The sequence below is a fragment of the Aplidium turbinatum genome, chromosome 11 (assembly GCF_918807975.1).
Source record: "Aplidium turbinatum chromosome 11, kaAplTurb1.1, whole genome shotgun sequence".
Taxonomy (NCBI): Eukaryota; Metazoa; Chordata; class Ascidiacea; order Aplousobranchia; family Polyclinidae; genus Aplidium; species Aplidium turbinatum.
The window spans coordinates 18,729,712-18,752,947 of record NC_137482.1 but is presented as its reverse complement, the minus strand read 5'-3'; the positions used below and the strand labels follow the sequence as shown (position 1 = coordinate 18,752,947).

The window sequence follows — 23,236 nt, the reverse complement described above, 5'->3', positions numbered from 1 at the left end:
AAGGTTAAAGCAACAGTTCTGTTTTAAATAAAAATAATCTTGCAAAATCAATTTTTGACTTTAACAGAGAATTTACTCTATTGAGGATCAAAATGTATGTGTAGAGTAAAACACACTTCCACCAACTCCCCTCCCCCCCAATAAAGCAAACTTGAACAGAACAGTCAGCATAAAAAAAAGAATCATGTAAGTTGATAGTTCAACTGGTTTTGGTTTATATGTAATAGTAAGTCTACTTGCAAACAAGAAAGCGTATTCATCAGCTAGGCTACTTTGTATGATCAAAGTATTGTATAATCCAAAAATAGTGTTATGTTTAATTGCAGTTCTAAACTCTCAAAAGATTGACAATTAATAATACAATGCCTGTTTCTCACTGTTGAATTGGAACAAATAAACAGCACCAAGTATCCTATACATTCATTGCCTATTGAATAAAAAGTGACAGTAAATGTCCAGTTGATCGTTTGCGACCAACTGAAAGAATAGCATGGATCAAACTACTCCAATCTTGCCATCTTCAATAAGGAAACCAGCTGAAAGAGTAAGTGTAACCTAACTCAGTTCAATTTATCTTTATTTCTTACCGCTCTTTTTATCACTCATCACTTAATAATGAATTCCTTTATACAGTACGGTAATATACTTTTATGGTGGCAATATTATTGTTGTATAGTAGTCTTTATTGGTAAAGGGTAGATTAGTTCTGCTATATAAACCATAATTTTTACATTTCAATATTTCAGACAAACAGCTTTGTCCTCATGTTGACATTTTTTTCTGCCATTGGAGGATTTTTATTTGGCTATGATACCGGTGTCATTAGTGGAGCAATGATAATTCTTAAAGATGAATTTATGTTAAGCAATTTTTGGCAGGTATGTTATGTACTCATTTCTATAAATGTTGACAACTGATTAAGAAGATATTTACTCTTATAAAAACGATTGCTTTTTAACCACTTGAGGACGGCGGCTATTTTTACTTCGCTTAGCCTGCGGACAGGATTAATTTCAGAGAAGGTTTTCATTTTTCCTGTAAGTTTATTTGTGAATGGTTTTTCAGTTTGGTGGTTTCCCCAGTGCACAACATAATGTTGTTGCCAATATGAAAATAAAAAGTTGCTAACAGTTTTGCATATGTAAACGACACCCGTCTTTTTGTCAACACTCAAAAGGCGTATATATATATAATTAAAAACAATAATTTTAACTATTAATACTACAAAAAGTGCTCAATGCTAAGAAAAAAGCAAAGCAGAGCAAATTAAATCAAATATATAATTATACGTCATTTGTCTTATTGCAAAGTTTTGTGCGTAACATATATATATATTTGTGATACGTCATCTGTCTACAAGTGTTTAATGTTTTATTGATAATTTTTCTCATTATCTAAATAGATTCTATTTGAATAAGAATCTTCTGATGATTCATTTAGGTGAAACAGGCTGTCAAGGGTTTAGATCAGGGGTGACAAACCTTTTTGCGGTCGCGGGCCATTTTGTCAATTATACGTGAGTTATCGGGCCACACAACTTTGTAATCGTAACCTACTATGCAATCATTTAGAAGCGACTCAAGATATTATTCATGAAAAGTAACAAACGGCAGATGAAAGTTATAAAACCCACACAATTGAAGTTATCTTACGCAGAATCGAAACATACAACAGTAAAAATAAAAACAAATCAACTTGAGCAAAAAGGATAGAGCAACAGTACTTGCACTGATAATGAGGACAGTTTAATTTTAGAAGCGTTTGCTTTCATATGAGTATGATTTCTTCTTTTTTTGGCTCTATCTTTTTTGCTCAAGTTGACTAAATGTTTCGACCATTATGCTCCGAAACAACAAATCAATTAATGAAATTTCTTTTTCAAACAACAAACAAAAGCCAATGCGAATAATTTGCGGACCGCACAAAATTCTTTAATGGGCTGCATGCGGCCCGCGGGCCGCAGGTTTGTCACCTCTGGTTTAGATAGTAATAACTATATTTGATTTAATTTGCTCTGCTTTGCTTTTTTGTTTAGCATTGAGCACTTTTTGTAGTATTAATAGTTTTTATTGTTTTTATATAAACTGTAATACGTTGTGAATAACGCATGCACAACAGGCAGCTGGAAGCATCAAAGCTACACATTAGTTTTTATTTTTCACATTGTAAGCAAATTGGATACGGTACTGTCAGTATTTCCAAAATTGCTCCAACCAGTCATCTGACTTGTTTCTTCAACGAGTTCAGTTGCTTGCAGTTGGTTAATACACAATTTTTTTCTTTGACCTAGGAACTAATCGTTGCCATCACTGTTGGATTTGCTGCTGTTTTTTCCCTAGTTGGAGGATTTCTAAACTCATGGTTGGGGCGCCGTGGTGTTATCTTATTAGCAAGCATTATATTTTTGTCAGGATCTTTGCTGCTTGCTTTTTCTTACAATAAAGAAATGCTGCTGATTGGCAGAGCTATAGTAGGCAGTGGTATAGGTAAGTAAGAGTAATATTTCAGCAAACCTTTATACACTTTTTAGACCAGTGATTCTTAACAGCTTGTAGGCACAATCACATTTTTAAGAATTATCAAACCTGTGCACTTTTAAATCAAAGAGTGATCTTAAAAAGTGCACTTAAATAGACATATTATAGGAGGTTTTGCTTAAAGCCTAGTGCTAATTCTCAAAGTAACTGCATTCACACACTTCTTTGCAACGTTTCACAGACCCTTATACTATAGATATGTGGATCTCAGGTTTAGAATCCCTGTGCTAGACAAAATGATTCTGAGCTTTCTATATCATGCTAAGTATGTTTCTGTAGCTTTTTTGTTTGTTCAAGGTCTCGCCTCCATGACTGTCCCTATGTACATTGCTGAGGTGGCTCCAACTCATGTGCGTGGAAGGCTTGTCACCATCAATAACCTATTCATCACAGGAGGCCAATTTGTTGCTTCCTGTATTGATGGGATATTCAGCACAGATACTCTTAATGGTTGGAGGCAAGTTTGGTGGTTTGATTTACTTTTGGTAACAAATAGCAAAACACTAAGTATCTGCATTTTAAAGAAAGTATCACACTGAAGAAAAGCATGGCCAAGAAAATATGGCGATTATTTGCGGTCCACGTCTTTTAGGTGCAGACAGTTAGGTGCCTGCCAAATAGGTGTGCGCACTGTGGCGCTTGGTCATTTAGGGTCTATTCAGTGGGTCAAATTACACTCACAATAAATAATACAAATTAAATAATATAGATAATTGAATACACAATCTATCCAAATTAGGAAACCAGCTGTTGTAAACTAACGAAATATCGTCAGTCAAGTTGAGTATGGTAGGCTAGTCTTATACAATATAATTTTCTGGTTATAATTAGCAAATGGGCGTATTTTTAAATTCATTTTCGTGTTGATTCAAAAAGCATTTTGAATGCTCCCCCCCCCCCCATGAGAAAATCTTGCGTACACCACTGTCTGTAGTATTACCATCAAGCATCTAATGAAATAGAGTTTACTGGGAATAGCACCTAAATGACCGGGCGCCAAAGTGCGCCGCACCTAAATATCCTGACGCCACAGTGTGCGCACCTATTTGGCAGGCACCTAACTGTCTGCATCTAGAAGACATTCTCCGATTATTTGAGATGATTACATTGCATTGACGTTCTTGGCTAATATTTATATTTAATTTAAAGCTGGCGTAAACACAAAGCATCTAATTTTTCTAAACTTTCTATGGTAGGTTTATGTTGGGACTGGCTTCTGTGCCTGCTTTGATCCAGTTTATCGGATTTTTGTTCCTTCCTGAAAGTCCACGCTGGTTGATGCAGAAAAAGAAACATCGAGAAGCTAGCGACGCTCTACAAAAGGTGAGTTATTAGGTGAAATTTACGTCAAAACGTCCTTGTTAAGATGATGCTTGTATCTCAACATAACATCTTCTCTAAAATAATGGGGCCACATTACTGCGATTGGGTTGACACTGATAACAATAAAATGAAATTTTATGTTAAATTTACTGCAAGTCATATTGCGATATGGTGTAATTGTAATGGATTGTAATTTCAGATTTTCGTTTGAGAACATTGGTTCATTGTTGGTATTTTTGACGACATTTGTCGCACATTTCCTGATTTCTGGTGGAATACAATTCATATGTCTTCTGTTGTTGATAGATACTAAAGAACGACACTGAAGCGCAAGAACGATTTGAGGTTTTGAAGAGATTTGTTGAAATGGAAGACAACAGTAAGACTCTAAGGATGGTGTGGTAACATGACAGTCAACAAAGTTGTCGCTCGACGTTTAAACGATGTAAAAACGGCAACCTTTGCCAACTGTGCATGCAATCACGCGATATCTAATCACTTGGACTATTCTTAAATTTTAGTACACACTATTCTGACTCACGTTTTGTACCAAAATGATTGCGACTTAGTGTTCACGTCATTAACTGTCTATTGATTTTTTTTCGGTGCTGAAACGTCTGTACACCCTCAGGATGAGGTGTAAAGGCAATGTTCTCTTCCTGTTTTGTAGTTGCGGACCCTTCTAGAATTATCAAGCTTGCGCACCTTTGAACTAAGTGTGGTCCCAAAAAAGAGCAATGTTAGCCTACTGTTAAATTACTTTCTAATAAATTAGTTTCTATTTAAATAAGACTATACTGAAGAAGCCACACTTGTGTGGCGAAAGCTCTATAAATAAACTAATTTTTCAGATTTAATATGATACTGTCTAACTTTGTTTTAAATATTTTATTCCACTACGCATCCTAATCGGATCATCGGGTAAATGTTAAGAAGATTTGATGACAAGTTTTGGAGCTGATACACAGTACAAGTCTCCGCTCTGATCAAAAATACCACGATGTCATTCGTTTGAATCGACCAAAAGTACAGGATGAAGCTGCTTTATTTTGCTTCACTGTACACTTCGCCCTATACTGTTTGTCTTGGTCGATTTCAATCTTTGACGTATATTCAAGTCATAGCATTAATGACCATGTCGGAGATTTGTACACCAGCTCCGAAGTTTTGTTTTAGAATTACTGTTAAATATATGCCTTTCTTATACTTTTTTTTTAATCTGTGCGCTCATAGAACCTTTAATATCTCATACAAACCCCTTGTGGTTGTGTAGGTTTCAGGTTGGGAACCGGGTTTTATGGTATTATCCTATCAAGTTTCCTTTTTTTCTGAAAGGGTTCATCAAACCGTCCAAAGGAAGCTGCTTCTATCGCCATCGCTTTGTGACTCACGCAGGCATGCATCCGGGATTCACGATTACAAATAATGTCTGCTTGGTCCTCTACTATCTACAATAACGATAATAGAATTTGTTTATAATTATATTTTGATGGAGATAATGTCAACACAATTGCGAACATTTTCAGACACAAGTCGTGGTTTATTGGATGTTTTGAAAGTACGAAGTGTCCGTCGCGCCTTGTTTGTTGGATGTGGTCTTCAGTTGTTTCAACAAATAGCTGGAATCAACACTGTCATGTGAGTAGGTTTTGACTCAACTACTTGGCCTATGTCTGACAATCCTCAAGACTTCGTATATTGACCCAACTAGCAGGCTACGTTGCTTTTCACTATGCTGTGGAAATCATCGTTAATTTCTTGTTTGATTTGCCGAATTATCAAAACTCCTGCGCTCTTCAGGTATTGGACATACAAAGACAATATCAAAACTTTCTATTTGAATAAGTTTATACTGATGAAGCCACACTTGTGTGGCGAAAGCTCTGTATTTAAATAAACCGATTCTTCTGATTTGGTGTGATATTGTTTACTTTATTTAATATCAAAACTGTTGGGGTAATTTAATGGTACCGTATCTGTATTACATAGTCAGTTAAAGGTTTACGTATGCAAATGACATGGTGAATGCGGGTAATTTGTAGATAAATACGTTTATTATTTTTGAAATAGGAAATGTTTGGTTTACGACATATTGTACGTACATGCATTTGCGCTACGGATTGCAAAAGGCGGTGTTGAATGAAAACTTGAAAGCAGTCTGAGAAAAGTTGATTTCTCGTGGGGTTGTGGAATGTGGACCATAGGCCCGTAACCTACATACAGTACATCGCTTTTTATCAAAATCTTCTTTACACTCAGCTTCTTTTCCTTTAGGTATTACTCGGCAACAATTGTGCAAATGTCTGGTGTCAGAAACAACACAGTGGCGATTTGGCTGGCCGCCGCAACTGCCTTTGTCAATTTTGTGTTCACTTTTGTGGGAGTGTGGTTAGTTGAAAGAATGGGAAGAAGACTTTTGTCATTGCTGAGCATTGGTGGTAAGTTTTACTCAGCGTTTCAAATGATCATCTAAAAAAATTTCTTTGTATTCATCCGCCGCTATTCTGTCTCTTTCAGGAGTCACTTTTTCGTTGCTTTTCCTGTCCACTGGATTTTATCTCTCCTCATTATACTCCCCTCCAGTCACATACAACGTAACATTGCCCTCTATTGATTCGAAATGTTCCAGTTTTGGGTGAGATTTATTTCAGACTAAAGAAACTTGATTAATATATTCAATGTATAATTGTATAATAGGCCTAGTTTGTACCCTGGTAAAAATCAGTCTTTTTTGCATTGATTCAACGTCTACGGATGTTGAATCGATGTTAAAAAGACTAGTTTGCTGGCTCGGTAGTTATTGTCTTGGCTTGGTCACTAGAAAATATATATTAATTGTGAAAAGTAGGATTGGTAATGCACTTTCATACTTCTGTAACCACTGCGTTCCTCTTATTGCTATAAGATTTCTATGACATTTCAAGGACCCTCGTTTCCAACTTTCATTGAACCCTCAACGTTTGAACTTAATCACCGGTTTAAGTGTAGTACGCCGAGTCTTTAAATGTTGTTTCAGCTTTTGTAAGGTGGTAAGTGGTGTCCTAGCTGGCAAAACCCGTCCTTTTTACACTGATTCAACGTCTGCAAACGTTGAATCAATGTAAAAAGAACGGGTTTTGTTAGCTGGGTGGGCCAACCGTTTATCGTCACAGACACAATTGCAAGTTGTTGTATTTTGTGTATGTCTTGCTAAGGTGGTGCTCTGGCTGCATTGGGTCAGCGACATGCGGATACTGCTACACTCCTGGTGGTGCGAATGGTGTTTCCAACGCTACATGCTTGCTCGTGAACTCGACATATCCTCAGGTTTGTTTTGTACAAGTCGTTAAATTCAATGGTTTTTGCATATACTGAATGTTCCACCGTCTCTATTGGATTTCTTTTTTAACATTGAGCCAGAGTTTTTTACACACTATCAAGACGGTAGAAAACTTTTAAAGGTCTTTAAGAACATTAAGGAAAGTTATGAGTAAATTTTGTCATGAATAAATTGTACGTCCTTTTTTAACAACCAGCTTTAGCCGCGAGTGAAACCAGGGTTGCACGATTGGTAAGCAAGCGTCTTATCCGCCGCGCATGAAGCCTAACTAACATTTATCGTCAACTTAAGTCGTCTGACATTGCATGGAAGGATGACTATTACTGATTTTAAATAAATGAATTGTGAAATGAAGTTATATTGCTGTACGAACGCCAACATGCAGGACGAAAGTAATGCAATGCATGTCATTAACGCTTGCAGCGGCAACTTTAGGAATATTGGCTGTCCACAAACGGCAACAAATACGGATTTGTTTGCGTTTCGATTTGCCAAATTCTGTGTTTTTGAACTACCACAAGGCTGATATCGCGACGACGTAATGCAATAAAAAAGGTAGAAATGCAACTTCTCAACAGTATACCCTTGAGAAACGAGATCATTCACGTTGTGCTCTTACATCTTGGACCGATCCATCATCTTAACATTGCACGTTCTTTTCTAGGTATCAGTATCTGGCCCGTGTAGTACTGACCAGACGGACGGGCCATACTTCGCGTCCAACTACTGCCCCACTCGGTACTCTTGGATAGCCTTGGTCGGAATGATCTTGTATCTCGCTTTTTTCGCTCCAGGTACTTTGGCAATCGCTAATAAAACTGGGTACAAATTAGTGTCAATGCAGATCATATTGCTGTGGAAAGAAAACCATCAACCACGCTTGCGTTTCACATGTTGCGTTTGCATAGCTGCTTGTTGGCTTTTCGCTAATGCTGAACACTGACGTTTCTTCTACTTTCGTGCTCAATTGCTCATGGTTAAACTTGTTCAGGAATGGGCCCAATGCCTTGGACAATTAATGCTGAGATCTACCCTCAGTGGGCTCGCAACACCGGCACTGCTGCCAGCACCACAACCAACTGGATATTTAACGTCATCATATCTCTCACGTTTCTGGACATCACGCAGGCCTTGACGACTCAAGGTTTGGAAGTTTTGATGCTTCTTTTTGTGCAGTCGCAGCGTACGTACATCTGCTCAATTTCAGATAGGAAATCAGTTATTTTTTTACATTGTGAAAAATGACTGATTTGCTGTCTGGAATGTATAAAACGACCTCACAGCTGCGTGAAAGGTGTGAAGGCAATTCGCCCCTCTCAACGAAATTATTTTATAAAAATTAGTGTTACGTTTCATTTTGTTTCGTAATGCACATAAGGTGTGTTTTCAACTTGATTTCCAGGGGCCTTCTTGCTCTACGCAATATTTTCCTTCACCGGTTTTTTTTTCATTTTACTATTTCTGCCCGAGACGAAGGGAAAACCTCTAGAAGAAGTCCAGCAGCTGTTCAACGAGCGATGCGTTGTGTGTTGTGGGGAAGGCACCAATACAGGTATTGAGTCGTCATCTCAGCTCAACACCAGCCGGAAAATCAGTCCTGCTTAACTTGATAAAGATGTTGGGTCGATGCAAAAGGACTGATTTTCCTGCTGAGATAGTGCTGCTTGGGTTTGTCCGAAGTGATTACTGATTGGGTGCATCTTCGGTGAAAGCTTTTGGTGAACCGACTCTTGTGAGTTTATTAGGAATGTCCACAAGCAAGCATCGTAGGCTTTTTCGAAAACGGCCCGCGCTTGTGTGACAGACCCTACCGCACTTTCGTCGACCACTTGTGCGTTCAATAAAATTCGCGAAGTATTCTAACCCGCAGCCGAATAAATAGCGTATTTGCCCAGCGCATCAAATTGTTAATCTGTCACACTTTAAAGTGTTCCACAGCACAAGGGCCATTGATGTGAGCGCAGTAGCGTTTATCACGGTCAAGTTTAAAAAAATCACTATTTAAGCGTTTATTAACGTCACAACGATTTGTCAAAGTGGACACAACTTTTCAAAATGATTTTTATGAGAATTGCGCCCCTTCTAACGTTGCCGGAAAAGCGAAGTTTTACGTCTAGCAACGTCTTTATTGAAGAATCTTTTATTGTTTTCCAGGGCAATATCACGTCATTTTGCATCAAGATCACAAAGATGAAGACTCCGACGAAGATACTTTATTCGCGAAACAGTAATGTATTTAACGTCGCCGCAACATAATTGGATGTAACATTTTTTTAAATGTCAAATAACACGTTTCTTCAACGAAGAAACTACGTGTTGTACACGTGTTTTAGATCAGAAATGTTAACTTACGCTTTTTCATCCTGTTTGATCGTAGGCGACTGTTCGTTTGACATCAAATCAATGTAAGAGTGACTGATCGTATTGTCTTGTAACGATTCCTTTTGCCAAATTTTTATCGTGAAATCACCAGCGTCAATTTCTTCATCTATCATTGCTGGTGAATCACAATTTTTGCGATACATCTCTTTACATTGAAGAGTTATAAGGAATGTGTAATCGAAAAATGTTTCACCTTGTTACCGCTATTTATGTATGCCAACTGTGCAATAGACCATTTTATGCTTTGTTTGTGTGAAGGTTTGATACTTTGTTCATTTTAACGACTACTCGCTGCAATAATCTAAAACACGCATTTTACAAACAACTTACCAGACCGGTGTGTCGATGCTGGGTTGTGTTAAACCGTGGCCTATGATCAACATGAACTACAAGGTGCTATACATTGAATCTCCTGCGTTTGACCGGTCAAGTAAATCGTCGTTGTGGCTGTTGATTCACAAATTTTGTAGTTTTGTTTGAGGCTATTTTGTTATCAGTTTTTTTATCCGAACAAACATAAATACTCGTCAGTACATTTGAAACTCCGTTGTAGCCTACGCAGGATTTGGAAGCAAACACGACCAAACTCGCTGAATTAACCCACCGCGTGTTGAATAGGGTTAGAAACTCCGAGCTTTCATTTCATGTCTTTATTTGCTATTGAATTCACAACCGATCTTAATAATGGTACACTAATAACACTATGCATTTTTAGCGAACAAAAGTTGCCGATTTTCACATTGTTTCAACGTCTGGCGACGAAAAAAAGAAACTACTTGTACTGTCTCGGTCGTTAGTACATGAACTGTCGCAATAAATATACATGCACCGCTTAGTTTATAATCTGTTTTTGTAAATTTGGTAATTCCAAAAAATTCTTCATTTCTCATTTAGCTCCGAAATTTCAACCTAATGTTGAACTGTATTCTGGCAACACGTTAGTTTGTCAAGTCGGCACTAGTTTTCATCATCAACCAATTTTGATTACACACCAATTCTCGTGTTGAGGGTATGATCTGTCTGTCGAGAGCGAAGTCTTCCTCCACGCCTTGCGTTCATTGGGTTTGTTTGAACGAACTACGTATTGACGAAGAAAAATGTATTGTGCAAACTATGGCGTATGCACAAGTTTAGTGCCATATAACAGTAAAACTTACATATTTTAGCAGATTTACATCGGTCCTTGCTGATACGCCTTTACTGTAGCATTGTTTTTGTCATTCTTCTTATAACAATATTGTTCTTTCATAATGACGTTTTCCAACCGAAGTGTTTGCTGTGCCCGGATGTGCCGCAAACATATTCTCTGCACACTCTTGCTTTATCATTGTTGTTGAAGATGGCGCTGGTTCGAGAACTATTTTATTGCCGCAGCTCCTTTCCTATGCACTGCGATTGCTTTTCTAGCGCCACTTCGCTATTTTAATTTGTAGCCCACAATTGGTTGAAGGTTTGAATCAAGTGGAAGACAAGAAAACCCACCACGTTTTCGAGCATGTTATTTGGTATCTTACCACGACGTTGGGGAAGAAAACCATACCAAAGAGCCAAGAGATAATTTAAAAGCTAATGGCGACTGGTCATCCGTACAATTTCAAGCAGTCGATTCTTTTTGTGCTTACATGGGAATAGATTGATCTACTGAATTCCGTATTTTACTGACCGTAATAAACGCAACTTCCATTCGGATTCATTTTGTGCTTTCGCGAGATATTAGCAAATCTTTAGCCTGAACAAATGACGCGTCATCTAAATCCGTTCCTCCTGATTCAAGAGCAACAATTATGTAAGTTACAAAACTTCAAGTATACGAAGGTTATCTAGATTGCGACTTGATACCGTTCTGATGCTGATGACTGTTCGGACACTTTATTCCCGCCACGACCCCCTTGTTTTGCTGCGCCTCCATACACTGTCTGCTCTTAAAGCGTTGAGTGCAACGCATGTCTGCGATGGATACACCTTCACATAATTATAGTAGGCCTACAGTATCTATAACGGTTGATTGGATAGTCGAGCGTGGAGGCCACACCGTTATGGTTAACAAATCGCAATTGCTCGCTGTACTAGTGAGTGCCCAGCCTTGTGCTGATAGCTACGTAAATCACTCTTTCTACAGAATAGAAACTTTTTCAAATTTGTCTTTGCCGATTCGATAAAGATACAAAGATGAGAGGTTTTAAATGGTAACTGAGGTGAAACCAAGTGACATTACAGCCTTCCGTGCTTTCCATAGCCCTTTTATTTTTACTGCGTATGGAAAAATAACTTCAGCAACGCGTAGTTACTGATAACATTAGCACACGCATTAAAAATTGTACAAAACACTTGGGATGACACCATTGTCGGTACACTCGCCCTAAATACAGAAAATCAATTACATATTAAGCAATTCTTTGAGCAATTACGAACTGACCAAGCGAAAATTATTATCTTAACACAAACGAGCAGTGAAGAGTACAGCTCTAAATAACAATTTAAAGCCATCCATACACTCACGCGCGTTTTTTAGCTCTTTTCGCTAGAGCTAAGCCACGCTCTGGCCTTTTCAACGCAAATTTTCGTTTACGCATTTCCTTTGTCCTTTCGTTTCTCTTGATCTTCATTGAAACGGCTTTGATGGGATCTATCACTAGTTGGCGGGCTTGCCTCTCTTTACGCTTTCTGACGACGCTTGCAATCGTTTGAGAAACATCTTGATATTTCCTTGTGAATAGTTCGCTGCCGACTTTGGACTTGACCACTTCCAACACTTCCTCCGACAAAACCTTCAACTGAGCGACCTCAGCATCAATTTCCGGGTTAATGGAAGTCGTTACCGCAACGTTAATACAACGATACACTGGGTCAAGTAGCAAGTGTAAAACTCGCTCCGGGTGCTTGACGTTGAGACAGAATGCGGCACAGAACTTCAAAGCCGTGACACGCTTGGTTGTAACTCTTCGGTCATTTGTCGGCTCCAGCTTCGCAACAATGACTAGTCGCCTCAGTGCGTACAAAATTGACTTGTGAATGAAGTCAGGGTCCTCTTCCGCCACTGCTGGGTTTGAAAAATTGTCATTGTCAAAAACGCGCACAAGAAACAATAAGTTTTTCAAGACCTGGTCGGCAAGTCTTTTTTGCATTTCAATTGTTTTCAACTGCAGGCAAAAGATCTTACACAGATCGCTTAACTTCTCTTCTAAGTTTTCTGGCTTGTAAGGGCAGCTTGAGCAAACGCGAGTCGATGACAGCTCCGACGGATCCCACGTTGCGAAAACGCAACCGAAAATTTGAGAAGATATCAGCTGCACCCAGTCATGGCCATGAGTCAATAAAGATTCGACTATATCGAAAAGACAGAGCAAATGATCTTGAAACTTTGACAAATGCACGGTGCAGCAACGAAGGATTGATAGAACGACTGAGAGGTGGTAGAAAAGAGTGTGGTCAGTCGCTTTGACGCTGTCATCTGAAACAAGAATTATTCTAGTGAATCGTGTGCATTGTGCAAGTTTGTGTCAATTTGGAAAATCAAACTAACAAACTGCAATTAAGTACAAACACTTCATTTCCGTAATAGCAAAGCATTGAAAGTACAGGTTTGGAAAGAGATGACGTAAATACATATGTGTCAACTACCGCCTGGCAGGTTCCAGCGAGGGCTGAAACTTTGCGTTTGGCAGCCCTAGCCCCACCCGTTGAGCTTCGTCGCAAGCCAGTCGGTCAACGGGTATTGGAGCCCAACCACCTTCTCCACTCCAGGGTCTTTGCTCCCCTAAACGAGCACTCCCGTCGACTGAAATCAAGACACCTATTCGTGCCAGCCGCTCAACTTTTGTGTAACGAAGCTGACGAACAAGACATCTCTGCAGCTATTCTGAATGGAAGTCAAGCACCACCAGACTCCACTCATTCATCCCCGATGCCCGTCCCATCGGCCTAACTCCACCAAGGCAGGGGTGGGTGCGTATCAACCGTCTCCGTACGGGCAAAGGGCTTTTCCGCTCAACCATGCATTAATGGGAAATGGACTCTTGTGAGTGTGGTGCTGAGGAACAGACCGCAGACCACACCATCAACGAATGCAACATCTTCAGCCCGCCTAATGGAGTGGAAGGTCTGCGTGTCTAGGATGATGAACCAAAGACTGGCTGCTCTCTAGCACCCTTCCAGTGTAGTCCGGGAACATCATGAGTCTGGGGTGGTAAAAGGATAGACTCGCGGCCCCAGATGCGAATACGACGACGAACTACAGTCATCTGATGTTTTTCTCGAGCATGCGTTGTGTAAAACATGCACTTGCCAACTCTTGGTTGTGTGCCCAGCTCACAATCAAAATCTAAAGCACAGTGGCATGTAGCACATTGCAGCTCCACTGCACAGTGCACACGCCACACACTTCAGTTCACATGCATTGCAATATAAGACCGCATCAAAATTAAACATCCCACTTGTTTACTTTGACAATAAGATAAGATAAAGGTTATTTTCAAGTGGTTTATATGACCAAATTTTAACATTCTTTTAAAAGTCTAAATATTTGCAATCGATTAATTCACAAGAAATGTACAAAACATAGTCGTTTCAAACCTAAATCAACATCTTTCAAGGTTTTCTCAAGGTTGTCTTGCAATGCAGGGAATATCTTGGACAGGTGACGCTGTATTTCAACTTCTTCTACTTCGATAAAGATGCACAGTAACATTGCCCCCAGCCTCTCGTGAAGGATTCTGTCATCCTGAGAATACCTGATCAGATGAGATGCAAACAAAAACAATGTTTTTATGGTGAAAATTACAAGAAATCAACCGTAACGTGTCAAACAAATGGAGGTTAAAATAAACTAGCAAAATTGAAAAAAAAAAAAAGGAGAGACTTTTCTGAGAACATTTTTACAGGCTATGGTAGACATGTGCAGGTTTTTTTTAAGGTGTTTTGGGGGACCGAAACGGTCCCCTAAATTTCTCCAGCGGTTTCCCAAAATTTGGACTTGCAACTACAGTAGAAAAGTAATGGTTGTTTCTCGCTATGTCTTGTCGATAATACGAATATAGCCTACGATCAATAGTTCACGTCCGGAAAAAAGAATAAGTGGAGGTACAGCTAACAGCTGAACCAAAGAGTTATACACAAAAGAAGTGCACCTTCGATACTCGTCAATGTTTATTTCTGATTTATGGCGCATAATGATCAGTTTTTACGTGTGGAAACATAACAAGCAGAAGCCAACAAGCACACTTTGTTTGATTGTGCAGCAAACTTGTTTGGCGGCCCGCCGCGGCCGTGTTGGCCAGGCTGTTTGGTCGCTGCCACAATCATTTAAGCTGTGCCTTGTCGAATAATTCATTTTATGTTGCGTTGATTGTATGTAGTTATGGCTATTTTTTGGTATTTAAATGAAACACTTGCGGTCTCTTAAAATTACTTAGCGGTCACCCAAACCAAACCTTGAAAAAAAACCTGGACATGTGCAACCTTTTTTACGCAGTGCGGCCAGCGGGTTGTACATGTCTTGGCTGTGGTGCAAATTGTGGTTGATTATCTAAAATAAATTAAAGGAGTCGGCATCGCACTTACCAATGCATGACGTACGAGAAGAGCTCATCTATGGTAGTTTGGTTCAATCGTTTGACCAACAGTTTCACTATGCCAGCCGCAGCTTTGCGACATTTTGCTGATTCATCATTGATCATCACCGCTGCGGTAGGAACGAACAACACACCGGCATGAGTCAGCAAAATTGAATCAGGAAATGTCAACATGATGGATGAAAGAAGTTCCAAAACGGACATACGACCATCCTCGTACTCAAAATTTAATTGGGTGAGCAGAAACTCTATTCGAATCGTCATATTCTTCGCGGACAAGGGATAATTCAATAGAAAATATAGACACAAGGAACGCGCTTGAGCTCGGGCAGACCCACCATGAGCTTGAATTGCAATTTTTTCAACTTTCTTTATCACTTCAATAACTTGATCACATACCAGGCCTCTTTTAAGAACTGATCTGATTAAAGTAAACGATTCGCTTTGTCGTCGGCCATCATGTAAGTCTTCTTCAGCGTAAGAAAGCAGAACTTGTAGTTGGGTGTGTGTGATGCCTTTTCCATAGTCAGAGAAACACAATTTGCTTATACATTTAAAACTGACATGAGCGAGTTCTTGATTGCCAGCACCTTTCGTGTGATCACGAAGTATTTTAAACAAGTCTGGTATAATTTTCTTTGAATGCTTTGACAATTCTGGCAGTTCAGCCTTAAATAGTTTGGTTAGACACCTGGTCGCACAAACCACGGTTTGAAGATGTGTGGAGGTCAAACACCGCGCAAGGTCACCAACAAAAGGGTCAAGCATCTCAAGGTGTTGCTGATCCCTGATGTTGATTGTCTGGCGCTTCAGAGAGACATGAAGAAGTTTCATCGCAAATTCAACGAGTAAATGAAGATTTGTTTTTGATACTTTCTTTGTGGGCTGTGACCCATAACGCTTGGGGGCTTGGGACAAAATGAAACACGATTGCGGCCTTCTAGAATCGTCAGTATCGATGTCAGATTTTGGTTTCGTTTCAACGAATAGAGAAGACAAGTTTTGTGTGATTAACCCATACGTAAAAGCAAGAACGTCTTTGGCCTTGAATTCAGCGTTAACAAGCAGTCCAGCAGCGATTTCGCCGAGAGCATCTTGAACAACTTTCTTCACGGCATGTTTATGTGTTTGATCCAGTTTTAACTTGAGGGGTTGAATGAGTGCCGAAAGACTTTCTTTTCCAATAAACTTTGCAATTGAGCAATAAGCTGAATAAGCTTTGCTACGACCTTTCGCTTCAGGAATTTTTGCTTTTAATTTTTCCACCAATTTTTCCGAAGCAACCTCGCCAAACAATCCTTCATTGAAAACATCTTGCAGAATTGGAAGAGACTCATCAAACATCCCAACTTCGGCCATCGGAACTAAAGTATTCAAGACTGCGCTAACGACATTAACAAGTACATGTCGCTGAAATCCTCTCGCCAGACTAGCTTTTAGCTGTTTTAAAAGCAGGAAAAGATATGACGGCCCGAGAAATTTCACTACCTTCACTGTAGTATCTTTAGCAATCACTCGAATGTCATGCAGCTTGCTTCTTAAAAATGCGAAAATTTTTAACAACACACTTGGCAAATGCGCTTTCATCAAGAACGCAGGCATCTTCTTTAGCAACGAAACAATGGGAATAGCAAGAGGTAATCTTTTTTGACAGTTTGCAACATCTGTTTCAACACCAGCTAACTTATGTTCAACGCTATCCTTTTTACTTGCCATCAGACTTTTAAGTTTTGGCAACACTTTTTCAGCGACATCAGTTACAATGACATTTACTTCGGATGAAGAAATAGCTCTTTGTGTCACTTTCTCTAAAGCAGGTTTCGGTTCTTCAACTTCCATTTCAGAAAACTGTGTGTCATCCTTAACATTTCTAACAGTAACCATGCTGGGGGTATCTGTGCTCAGAACAGCATCGAATTTGCTCACATCAAATGGAAAAACGTCCAAAATGGCACAAACAACATCAAGAGAAATGGAATGGTCTTTCAAACTGTTAATATGTTTGAAAAGCATTTTTCTGTAGGTGGGCCATGGTACGATTGAAGCGCAACTTTTTACTAAATCAATGCAAGCTTCACGAAGAAAAGGAACGTCAGTAAAATTATGTGTGTGTAAGATACGAATTGCCAGCGGAAGAAGGTATTTAGAGGCTGTTACAAATGAGATTACAGCGGACGATTCAGGAGTTGACGGCTGGTTGCATTCCATAGAATCAGCATTGTTTTCTACATCAGTTGAAGTTGACTTTTCGTTAACTACAGAAGATATATGGTGCTGTTTGTTTATTAGCACGGCTAGTCTTCTAAATGCTCTTGCTCTTCTGTGCACTTGAATGTGCTTGAGATTTTCAAAGATGTCTCCTTCTGGGTCGTTTACATTTCTCAAATTTATTAACCCAGCCAAGGCAGGTTCATTTGGAAACGTGGAAACAACAATGGAAAGCATTTTAATGCTTTCATTTCGACAAGCTTCATCCGTTGAATGTATTCCTAATCGAACAGCATCTAGCAACAGCTTCTTGATGATATTTTCATAGATCGGAAAAGCAAATTGAAAATCAGCTTCCAAAAGATCATTGATTCTTGTGATAGTAAGCTCTAACATGCGAGAAACGCTTTCTCTCATTGATATGTCAGAATAATAAGTTAAAAATGTGTGTATACAACTGTGTATGATCGGTAAAAACAAGATACACTCATTTTCAAACAAGGCACTGTAATCCTCTCCTTTGAGAAACGCAATGATGTCCTGGAAGGCAGTCAATCTCGATTCAAAATCAATACCGCCTAGATGGTGTTTATCCCAAGCATTCAATCGCTCCACAATGTCACAAGTCCATGAAAATTCTGGATTATTTTCGCAAGCCTTTTTAAGAATTGATACAAGAGTTAAACGGGGTTCTCGTTCGTTCAGGATTGCAAACAACTTTGATAATTTGCTGATGCATTTGGGTTCTCGCATTACATGAGACAACGTTTGCAATGCCGATGAAAATGATTGACCACTGTTTTCACGATTACGGTTAGATGCCACCAAGATATGACCGAGAAGTAAATCACTGAGATCTGACAGTAACGATTCCTCTGTTAAAACCTTGCTGATGGCAGACAGAAACTCGAGCTGTTGAGGTGGGAAAAGAAAACCTTTCTTGTTGGTTCGCATTTTGTCAAAAAAATACAACAATATGTTGTTGATGTGCGGCATTAGCAGAGTTAGTGCAAACTGAAACCTTGATTCGGTTTGATCAGGAGAAATGACAATTGTGAGTTTTCCTGCACTAGCAATGCCATCCATCAGTGTTTTTGATACACTCGGGGAATCGACTGGCACACTTTCAGTTGGATTCTGATAGCACAAATCCAATAGCAAATCAATGATGAAAGATGACACATCAGAACTGATCTTGGAAGAGTTCAGCAATGACACTAAGACACTTAATGGGGAATATTCACCTGTGACATCAGACTCTTTGGATTTTGTAAGAAGGGGCATGAACTTCAATTTTTCAGCAAAAATACGAAGCATTTTCAACAAGAGTCCAGGGCTTCCAGAACTTTCGTGCAAGAGCTTTGGTAGGTCAGGCCAAATCTGTACATCAAAAAACAGATCAATTTCTTCTTCGCTTAGGCTTGCACTATCTGGCCATACCTTCAACAGAGCCATAAGACACTCAGTTGTGTGCTTTTTTACATTTCTTAAGGCTGGAATGAGAGGTTGGCCAGAATTAGAATCTATAAACTTGCTGTTTGCAGAATTAACTCTCAAAAGTAGGTCCAGTAGATAAGAGTAGATATCTAATGGCAACTGACGATTATTTTCCGCTATGAGAAGTTGAATGGTTTGCAAGACACCTTGCTGTCTTCCTATGGACATTATCTTGGTTTTACTGGACAAGCTCTTTTGTGTGTCACCGAAAGAGTCTTGAGATTCAACTGCAACTAAATACTTGGAATAAGGTTCCAAAGCTAGCCGAACAAAAATTCGCATTTCATCTTGGTTCATAACACTAAGAAATCGAATGATAAGTGAGCGTTTGACCACGGAGGAACCTTTGCCTCCACCGCACAGACCTTTTTTAGACTTGAATTTGCCAAGTAAAACTCTTAACAATACAGGTAACACCACCACACGTTCTTCATCCGAAAAGTTATTAATATCAAAGTGGGTAATGGCATTTTGAAACGTTTTGTCATCAAGAAACAAAAACAAAAGTTCTTTGTGTTTGTTTAGCACTTTATTTTTGTAAGAAAGAATGCATTCCATTGCAGCTTTTTGTAAGGTCATGTCAGTGTGAGTCAAAAAGTCATTGTACAACTGCCAAAGATAGTCAGATTGAAGCACAGACGCAGGTTTACAAAATCTTGTAAAGACTTCAAACATTTTCACCAACAATACAACTACAGATTCTTTTTTGATGGGTTTGATATGATCAACAAGATCCCTTGTTTCTTGAATTGGGATATTCTGGGTCAATGCGAGCTGTTTATCAACCAGGAAGAATTCAGTATTCAAAAACTTCAACACTAAACCGATCAAAACAGAATTATGCTTCTCAAGCACCTCAGGATGAGGAACCATGCATAAGGTTTTCCACAGCAACAAGCGGTAGTTAGCAAAGTCAACCTTTTCATTGCTTGTGTATCGCTTCACTACATCATTTCCAGAAATTACAGATTTAAATAAATCCGCATCAATAGATGTATCATCGGAATTTGCTTTCCTCAGCACAGTATTGCTTGGCCCCAAATCTGAATATGACTGCAACAGTTCAAACAAAACAGACCAAAAGATATCGTTTTCATCAGAAACAGCATAAGAAGTGAGAACACTTTGCACTGGTTGCCACAGTGGAGTGAAGTTTATAAATAGGTTAGAAAGCAAACAACGAACAACGATTCGTTTGGCAAATTCAGGAAGAAGATTGGTGTGATTCTGCAGTTTACTAAAGTGGAGAACTTTAGTGCGACATTCGCGAACTGTTGCTGGAACCTTTTCGGCACATAAACAATTCTGATATGTAGCCGCGTTGTTTGGGTCAATATGTTGAAGAATTGTCAAAGTCATCTGACGTAACTTACGGTCAGGAGAAGACATGTTTTGCTCAAATAAACCACACAACTGATTGCAGTCTTTTTCATCAATTGCACAAAAAAGATCTTTGTTTTTACTCAACATCACTTCAACCGCCAAATCTGCTTGTTTGTAGCCATGCCACTTTCTTATCAATCTAACCAAATCATGGCAGTTGATAAACTTGAAGGTTTGATTTTCGTTAAGTTTTACTAAAAGTAAACAACTCATTGATAAAACGGAAAGAGAGGCATCATCATGCTCATCCATCTGAACAAGCTTCTTCACAAGTTTTGTTACGGAATTTTCAATTTTGTTTGCAAGAGGCCGAACTGAGAAAAGGGCAAGAAGACAATACCACACAGAAGACCAGTCTGTCTCTTTCTCGATAAAGATTTTGAGCACATCTTCCAGTTTTGTTTTTTTTTGTTTCCGTGGTATGTAAGAGAAATCAAATAAACGTGGTTTGAATGTAAGAAGTTCACCACAAGCTTGAGGCAACTCGCAATTGATCATAGAGCAGCTTACAAGCGACTGAATCACTTTAAGCTGATATTCCTCGTTTTGGATGTTTTGTTGACAAAATTTTAAAAACGTGTTCACACAAAACTCATCAAACTTAACATGCGATGATAAGGAATGCCATAAATCAAAGAGAATGCTGAAATCTATTTTAACTTCCATGATAACAGAAATCAATTGTTTCTTCAAGGTTAATTCAAAACTAGACTGAGTTGCATTCAATACAGTTAATGCAAACCTGCATAAAGATGCAAAAAATGTACACCCACTTTCAGATTTTTTCTCTTGGTTCAACAGCAACACACAGGTGTTGAAAACATCCATGAGCTGATTTTCATCAACAATTCGGGTTCCGTTACGTATCTCACACCACGTATTCAATAAGTTGATTAAGTGGTTCATGAAGAAGAAATCTACATCACGACCCTTGATTTCATCTATTTGATCCATGAAAATGGTCCAGATTGGTTTAGCGAATTGTTTCCGTGTGTGCTCTGCCATGCTATTCACAGCGGAATTAATGGAGAGAAAAACCGCCTGACAATTTGTCTTTGTTCCAGAAGATTCTCTCAAAAAAGACAGAACAATGGGAAAAATTGTAGCACATGTTGAGTGAAACTGATTTTGGGAGGTTTTAAGCATATGAAACAACACTTTTCCCAAAGAATCTGATGCTGCTGGATGTTTCTTCAATAAAGAAAAAAGCTGTTGCAACACCAACTTATGATCATGAGCTTTCCGTAGCAAAAATGAAATACTTTCAGCGGCAAAAGAACCAATGTGATTGGGATGATGGCCTACCAACAAGCTGCTGTACATTTTCACAACATTTTCTATGTCATTAATCATGTATCGCCACAAATTTCGAAATAGTAAAGACAACGTCGTGAAAATCCATTCCAACTGTTTTGTGTCTTTTGAATTCAGTAGCTTAGCAAGAATTGGAAAAAATATGGAAAACTTGGGATAAAAATCTGGTCCCAAATCAACACACAGAGCAACCAAGTGTTCCAGTAAAGCCTGTAAAGCAAGAGTATTTTCTACTTGCAAATGTTTTATCAGTGCTTCAAAAAGATCACTCCTGTAATGAACAACCAGTTTGTATGTTTGGCACTTGGTAGAAATTTCTTGTTGAAATGATGCAAAATGCAAAGTTAAATCGAGATCTTTCCATTTCAACAAACATTCTGAAAATTTGGAAGAATCTTCAGTTTCTTCCGGAAGCTCAACTCGTTTGATTTGATGAATGGCATCAACATTCACTTCAGTCAGTAATTCTGAGAATGACTTAAAACGATAAACATTCTTCTCTTTATGCTTGTGATTGGATGAAGCAGGCATATTATCTTGTTTAAATTGTTAAATTTCAAGGAATCTGAAACAAAAAATTTTTTTCATTTCTATTCTTTTTAGCCGACACGGATACACATAATACACAATAGACAATTTTGCACTGGCACCACGTCTTAATGGTGGTGAAAGTAAATAAATTGTGTCTGAACGGCCACACTGAAACATATGCTAACTTTCAAACATTAAAACAAATGCAATCAAACAATAATATTAAGAATACACAAGTAATACAGTAAGCTAATTAATACACAATAGTCCCCGCATACTGGAGGACAATTTATTTCATGGTCAGAGATTATATCATACAGTTTTGAAACTTTTGATTGTATTATAATAATTTTTAATTGCTTTACAGACCTTCTTATCACTAATGGTATGTAAGAAAAATAACTCCGTTAATAAAATTTTGAAAGGCCCATATTATGAGATATACCTCTGACTAGCTCTACACAAAATTACCTTCTGTCGATGCACTTTTAGTTGAACCTTTCACTTGCCATGTTAAATCCGCTATTTGTGTCATCAGGTAAAGTATTCAATGAAAAAATTGTCATTCTAAATATTTTAAAATACCTAAAAATTAATTTTCATATTTTCAAAAACTAAAATAGATATTTCATCTTCAGTCGTAAATACACATTACACAATACACAAGCTTGGTATCTATTACTTTCCAGGGTTCGATCTTAACGCTAGTCCGCTAGCCAATGGCTAGTGAAAATTTGCGCGGACTAGTAGAAATGTTGCAATACTAGTCTGATTGGCTAGTGAAAATATTCGCCGGTGAAAAGTTTTGGTTTACAAAATGGCGATTGGCGATGTCACTCTGAAATACTGCAAAAATTTGCTTGATAATTGCAATGATAATTAGGCTACGGTACCCGATAATTTAAAAAAAAATTGAAAAAATCCCCTGTTAAGAGATCGGACTCACCGAATCGGACTCACCGAAACGGGCCATTCCGAGTAAAAACAGGTCTGCTACTATTCGGTGTCCGATTCATTGAGAGCCTTTTCGGTGAGAGCCTTTTTCAGAGAGTTCCTTATTCGGTGATTTTTTGAAAATTATCAGGTACCGCAGCCTAATTATCATTGCCACTTTTACATCATTTTAACGTCGCTAAACGTTGAAATAAGACCCTAACCACTAGCCCTGAAAC

The 23,236-nt window shown here is 38.6% G+C and overlaps 2 protein-coding genes across 2 annotated transcripts; one reads left to right on the top strand and one right to left on the bottom strand.

The window, feature by feature from the left end:
• Window positions 1-360: 360 nt before the first annotated feature.
• Window positions 361-11,244, top strand: LOC145779360 (proton myo-inositol cotransporter-like). Its single transcript, XM_082590923.1, has 14 exons — window positions 361-544; window positions 747-878; window positions 2,291-2,486; window positions 2,835-2,994; window positions 3,734-3,860; window positions 4,167-4,239; window positions 5,387-5,498; window positions 6,135-6,298; window positions 6,378-6,495; window positions 7,055-7,166; window positions 7,844-7,973; window positions 8,171-8,323; window positions 8,582-8,731; window positions 9,334-11,244. The coding sequence occupies exons 1-14, from the start codon at window positions 491-493 to the stop codon at window positions 9,408-9,410; spliced, it is 1,758 nt and encodes a 585-aa protein (XP_082447049.1). The 5' UTR covers window positions 361-490; the 3' UTR covers window positions 9,411-11,244.
• A 450-nt stretch (window positions 11,245-11,694) lies between these two features.
• LOC145780292 (small subunit processome component 20 homolog) lies at window positions 11,695-22,644 on the bottom strand. Its single transcript, XM_082591995.1, has 4 exons — window positions 22,536-22,644; window positions 15,121-22,098; window positions 14,134-14,291; window positions 11,695-13,012 (listed from the first exon to the last, which is right to left on the bottom strand). Exons 2-4 carry the CDS (start codon window positions 22,062-22,064, stop codon window positions 12,057-12,059), a joined length of 8,058 nt encoding a protein of 2,685 aa, XP_082448121.1. The 5' UTR covers window positions 22,065-22,098; window positions 22,536-22,644; the 3' UTR covers window positions 11,695-12,056.
• Between the last annotated feature and the right edge of the window lie 592 nt (window positions 22,645-23,236).

Coding starts and splice junctions, on each gene's coding strand:
- LOC145780292 (XM_082591995.1), bottom strand. CDS start 22,064: ATGCCTGCTTCATCCAATCACAAGCATAAAGAGAAGAATGTTTATCGT. Junction 14,292..15,120: donor TTCTCGTACGTCATGCATTG/GTAAGTGCGATG, acceptor TCATCTGATCAG/GTATTCTCAGGATGACAGAA. Junction 13,013..14,133: donor CTTGAAAGATGTTGATTTAG/GTTTGAAACGAC, acceptor TTCTTGTTTCAG/ATGACAGCGTCAAAGCGACT.
- LOC145779360 (XM_082590923.1), top strand. CDS start 491: ATGGATCAAACTACTCCAATCTTGCCATCTTCAATAAGGAAACCAGCT. Junction 879..2,290: donor TGTTAAGCAATTTTTGGCAG/GTATGTTATGTA, acceptor TCTTTGACCTAG/GAACTAATCGTTGCCATCAC. Junction 8,732..9,333: donor TGGGGAAGGCACCAATACAG/GTATTGAGTCGT, acceptor ATTGTTTTCCAG/GGCAATATCACGTCATTTTG.